The 6,000-nt window shown below is 44.1% G+C and overlaps 1 protein-coding gene across 1 annotated transcript in view; it reads left to right on the top strand.

The window, feature by feature from the left end:
- Positions 1-2,241: 2,241 nt before the first annotated feature.
- ANTXR1 (ANTXR cell adhesion molecule 1) overlaps positions 2,242-6,000 on the top strand; it is a 105,470-nt gene continuing 101,711 nt past the window's right edge. The window contains exon 1 of the mRNA XM_086477108.1: positions 2,242-2,393. Coding sequence (XP_086333234.1) covers positions 2,242-2,393 — 152 coding nt within the window. The remainder of the gene's footprint in view (positions 2,394-6,000) is intronic.

Genomic DNA, 6,000 nt, shown 5'->3' with positions numbered 1-6,000 from the left:
AACAAAACAAAACAACAACTCTACCTATTTGTTCATCCCAGGGCCAGTTAGGAACAAGTGAAGGAGATTGTCAGTCTGCTTTTAATCTTCAGGCAGACACAGGCCACAAGCTGGGGACAACAAGATGCTTTCTCTGGCTGTGGCTGGAGCCCTAGCTGTTCCTCAGATCAGAAGCTGGCCCTAAGGACTTTTCCAAAATTTCACAAAATCAGCCCATCAGTCCCCAGAGAGGAAGCTTTTCTCCTACCCTTCCTATTTTTACATTGTCCATTCAGCTCATTTCCTTTAAGATATATTAAAAAAAAAAAAAAAAGAAGAAGCCCAAGGACTAGTCTCATCCCCTAAAATGCTGCAGGTCACTCAGATGTGCAAAGCAGGAGGTGGCAGCTCTGCCTCTTTTTCACAACTCCCCAAAAAGCAGCACCTGCCCTCACATTTTGCCCACCCAGGGCTGGTACAGGTGCTGACCCTCAGTTTGGGCAGCACCACAGCTACCTGAGCAAAAGGCTCTCATACACTTTTCTGACAGCAGAAGCAGTAATGAGCCGTGTTACTGCTCTCCTTTCAGACTCAGCGATAACGTGGAACCTGCACCCGCACCCCCATCTCCCCTTGGGTGTAGGTGTGGAAGCCCAAACCATCCATCTACAACACACCTGGTTCTGCTCCTGTCTAGCACTAGAACAGCTTTGACTGCCAAGGGATCTCCGCTTCTGCCAGATCTGGTCAGGAGCTGACAGCAGGACCGAGGAGGCACCATTGCCCCGTGTCTCTCTGCTATCCACGTGGTTAGAGGTGATGGAGCCGGTGTGTTTGCTGAGCATTGACAGGCGGGAGGGAGAACACTCCCAGGGTTTTAACCCCCAATGCAGCAAGGTGCCTGACTAATTTGTAAGCCAGGTGCTGTCACCTCTGTCAAAAGCTTGTCCCATGCTCTTTGCCACTTTCCCTTGAAACCTCTCCTGCTGCTTTTCCTGGTCTTCCCTCAGATTGTTTGCTTTTGCTAAGAATTTTTTGAAGACAAATGTAGCTATTTAACCAATGAGGAACAGCCTGAAAGGCTGACTCAAGTGCACTTGCCTCCTCTGTCAGAAACCTGACACAGTGTGTGTCACCCACTCCCCTCCCTTGCTGCAACACCTGAAGCTGCTCCAAGAACCAGTAAGTGGTTAGTACTGGAAGAACAGGTGTGTGGCTATAGCCTGAGAGGATTTGAGGGGAAGGCCGGGAAGCCCCTGCTCCTGGGTTCTCTAGTTTAGCTCTTGCTGGCATAGGGGGCTGCTCTGACAGGGGAAGGCTCTTGCTTTTGAGCTCTCCTGCTCGGGTTTTGGAGCTTGTGCTGCTGTTTGGGGAAGGCAACAGAAAATGCAAGTGTGGCTGAAGCTGCATTTGCCAGCAAGTTTTCTTGGGAGATGGAAGGTTTGGCCTCCCCTGGCTGAAATGAGTTTGTGAAGGATGGTAAGAAGGGGAAGCCTGTTTCACAGGCCCAGACGTTGCTTGATATTTCCCAGGACCGAGCAAATACAAGGGATGGAACACAGCGTGGCTTGGCACAGTCCCTTTTGTGAAGCTACTCCCTCCAGGTTTTTAAAGGCCTTTAGACTCAGGTGTTGCCTACATGGGAAATAAAGCTGTCTCTGCACCGTGCTGTGGGACTGCTTGAGCAACCCTCTCCTCTGTTCACAGCTGAAGCTGCTGTGCCTTGTGTTTAGGATGCTCAGTGCACGAATGATATGCTGAAAAACCAGAGACGCCAGGCAGCTCGAGTTTTTGCCACAAGGTGGCATTCTCTGAGCTTTTTTTTTTGCTGAGGGAAAATAAAACTTAACCGTCTTTAATAATAACAATAATAATTAAGGGGTGAAAAAATCCTCAAACCCTCCCTGTATTTTCTGAAGTCTGTGACAAAGCAAGATTTGTTAGGAGGCTGCTCGCGCTCTTGCAAAACAATAGTGCTGCTTTCAGAGAGTCGCGAGTTAGACTGAGGGTCAAGTCCCTTTAAAAAAAAAAGTGAAATACAGTATTGTGCATCTTGAAATCTGAAACCAAGAAACAGAAGTGCAAGGGAAACAAGGGGGAAAGTCTTGCAATTCCTGAGGACAACTGTTGCAAGTGGAGTTTTAAGGAATACAATATCCATATATACATTTAAAAGGTCATTGAATGGCTTTTGTGGAGAAACCTGTGAAATAAAGGAGCCTTGGAAGAAGAGCTTTCTTTTTCTCCTCCTCTCTGGATATAATGGCCATTGCAAAGCAAAGCATCTTGAGATTTGGCTTCAAATGTCTCTTCCTAGCAACTTTTATGCTAGCCTGTGATGGACAAGGTGGAAAGAGAGAGAATGGTGGTCCTGCCTGTTACGGAGGATTTGATTTGTATTTCATTCTAGACAAGTAAGTCGGTTCTACTTTGTTATTTTTCAAAGAAATCTTTGTGTAGACATGAACTGGACTGGCATATATTGACACTGAGGAGGTTTTCTTTGGATTTGGGTTTTGTAGAAGTCACCGTGCCTCTGAGGGACCTGTGAAACTCTTTACTACTCTGGCTTTGTTTTGTTGGGTAACTTCTTCAGTAGGTCTAGTGTACAATTCCATTGTGCTTTGTAAATTAAATTGTTATAAATTTTGCTGTAGCTGATATAGAAGCTTTGTGTGCTTGACTCTGTTCTTTCTTAAAAGAGCAGTTGGGAGAAGGGCAGCACTCTGGTCACCTCTGGTTTCCTTATGAACCGTGAAGGTTGAGGCACTCCTGAAAGCAGGGGTTGGAGAGTTATTCTTGCAGGCATTAATTGTGTATCTGAAGACATGGAGGAAATGCTTGCCTGCCTGGAGGTCTGCTTCTGCACCGCTGGCTCCTTAGCTCTGAACGGTCTAGAGCAGCAACTAGCAGGTAAAGCCTGGGCTCCGAGAGGTGGCTGCTCCCTTTGAGAGGGTCTGATTCGGGCCGTTGTGATGGAAAACAGCTAGAATGCCTTATTTAAAGAGAGCTTTATTTTCTCAGCGCTGAGTCACATTTTCTTTGTTTCCTGTTAATCAAATGCATATTTTGACTGTTTAACTGTTTATACTGAAGATAACTTCCTACTTCACTTTTTTCATCACTAATTGTCATAGTGTCATCTTCTTGGCACTGGTAAGTTTGCCTCTTTACAGGCCTTCAGATTGTAGATGGAGCAATATGGAATAGATATGTGCTGAGCTTTGGAAAGCTTCATACTGAACATACAACAATTTACAAAAACTTAGAACAAAGTACTAGCTAAAATGATTCTCCTAATCTTCTTCATTAAGAAGAGCTATTTTGAACCAAAGGTTTGGAAATACGGGAGAATATGCATGCCAGAGCCATGGTACTGACATTATTAACCATAAATTTCAGAGACAGGAAAGTATTTGCAAGTTGCCAGCACTGCTTGCAGATGAGGCTTTCTGACTGATCCTCTTGAGTGTTTTGCAGTAGCTCCCACATTCCATTAGTATAAATGACTTGGAATTACATAACCCTTTATTACAAAATACTGGGTAAAATATAAGACTGAGACACTGGATAGTTTGGTATGCCAGTTGTCCTAATGCTCCAGGGGAAAGTTTTTTTGGTTTGATTTTTTGGGTTTTTTTTTGTTGGTTTGGGTTTTGTTTTGTTTTGTTTTACTTTATTCAGTGGAGAGTTCTGCCTGTCTAATGCATTTTGGTTTTTTGGCTGATCAGTTATTAGTTGGAACACTTTTATTGCTACAGTACATGATTTGTACTGCAGCCAGCTTTTGCAAACTGCATTTCCCTGAAAGTTGAAGCAGAATTGAAGGTTTTATCAAATCTGATGGATATGCTGCATTATACCTCAGAGCTAATGCAATTTTAACAGCCACTTATTTCAAGTTCTGTACTGTCCTGTAACTGAAACGCCTGACTTTCCAGGCTTGCTCAAGGGATTATGAATTTGGGTAGAAATACGAAGCTTGGCACAAACCTTAAAGTAGGCAGGCTTACCTCAGTGTATGTATCAAGGTAACCAACAAAAAAAAAATCTGTCTTTGACAGTTGCAGGATTCCTATTTCTGGGATTTTTCTGGTGCAGAAATGAACTGGGTCTGATGTAAAAATGTCCTTGGTCTCCACTGGAATTTGGAGGAGAACTATGGTGTTTAAGCTGCTAATGTGTACAATATGCTATGGACCTGATTGTTTAGCCTTTGAGGAGGCTGATGAGAGACTTACTGTGGTGTAGTTTATCCCATATCCTTTATCTTTAAAACTTTCTTTTATTCCTCAAGTTCTAAGCTGAAGTTCTAAAAAACTTGAGGCTTACTTAGCCTGGCTTTTCTACCTTCTAATTGTTTAGAGAATGTTTTAAAAATGCTGCTGAATCCTGAAGTGAAGTCCTGAGGTGATGCCTATAGAGGTCTCCAGGCAAACTATGCAATGATAACAATGGTTTGAGGGTTCACTGCTTTTCTTTGAAATAGCCCTAAAATGTTTACAACTTATTAAAAGTGATAAAGGACACTGAATCAGTAGATATTTAGATTCTGAAACATGAAATGTTAATTTTAGTGGTGGAAGAAAACCATTGAACTATTAAGCAACCTACTTTGTGGGATCAAAGAAGTAGTATAAAAATAATAAACCCAGCGCTGGAAGTCACCAGTGCTAGTGCCCTCTACTGACCCTTCTGCCTCAGTGCCTGGTTGGATTCAGTGACTACTGAAGTCCATTTAGCACCTTGTATGTGTGCTGCTCGCAGGACATGTTCCAGCTGCTGCACTACACACCGTCCTTGTCACAGCACTGGCTCTCAAAGCAGGCTTCTGGCCACAGGAAGCCCCTTCAAAGTGAACCCGTAACCCGCTGGGGAAGGGGCTTGTGTTAGAGGCTGTTCTCATGAAGTGATGCTGTAACTCCCTGCAACGTTCTCCTTAGGAGACTCTGGCAAACTTGCTGGGGGAACTGTTGGAAAGGAAACCAGGTTTCCTCTGGCTGTCTGCAGACAGCTGGAAACGTGACTCCCTGCAGATGGCATGCTCAGAGGACCTGAAGCAAATCTCCCATTTCTCATGGTCATGAAGTAGACAAAAATCCAGTACCAGCCACTCAGAAATGATCCTGTTAGGCTACACAGCTTTGACGTGCATGTAACAAACAGAACAAAAGACTGAATGATACCAGATAGGCTTGCTGGGTTACAATGGCATTCTTAATCTCTGTGCCTATGCTTGCATGTCTTCTAGCGCTTCCAAGAGTTCTTACTCAGCTTGGGTAGCAATAGAGAGAAGGCCTCTCATGCTGTGACCATTGAACCTCAGGCTAACAGAGTTATGTACCAGAAGTGATGCAAAGACACCCCTGTTGGGCAAGCTGCTTGCCAAGTAAAACTGAAGTTGTCATGCTGTTGGTGCAGTGCTCCAACTTTAGAGGAAACTATGGTTTGCCAGCTCTCTCGTGAATTGTTGCTTGACATGTAGCAAACTTAAAAAGGTCAAAATTAGTGTTACACACACAAACAACTAACTTGAAATTCTGAGCTGCCTGACAGCAGGTTCATGGAAGGAATTGTGTTCACACGAATTAAGAATGGATTAATCCATTTCTCTTGCGCTTTGCACAAAAAAAAAAAAAAAAAAGGTGGAGGTGTCTACAGCTCACGCCATATGCTATTTAGAGTACAGTTGTGGGCTATTTGCTGTTTAGGTTATATGCAGGATCTAGTCATACCGGGTGCTGAGCATCTCAAAATGGAGGTCATGCCCAGGTGCGCCCAGTGTTGTGGAAGGTAAGGCTGGCTGATCTTGGGAGAATTGTTGAGAGAGCTGGTCCTAGATGGCATGTCCTTTTGTGTTACTGTGGTGCTGAGGGGTTTCATGGGTTGAGGCTATCGTTGACCAAACGGTAGCAAAGCGTATGGCAGAAGATGGTGCCAAAGAATTTATAGCCTGGCTGTGAGATAAGATACAGGGCCTTCATTAAGAAGGAAGAACGAGGAAGCAGCGAGATGTTGATA

The sequence above is a fragment of the Leptosomus discolor genome, chromosome 23 (genome assembly GCF_034619465.1).
Source record: "Leptosomus discolor isolate bLepDis1 chromosome 23, bLepDis1.hap2, whole genome shotgun sequence".
NCBI lineage: Eukaryota > Metazoa > Chordata > Aves > Leptosomiformes > Leptosomidae > Leptosomus > Leptosomus discolor.
This window is presented reverse-complemented; position numbering and strand designations above follow the sequence as displayed.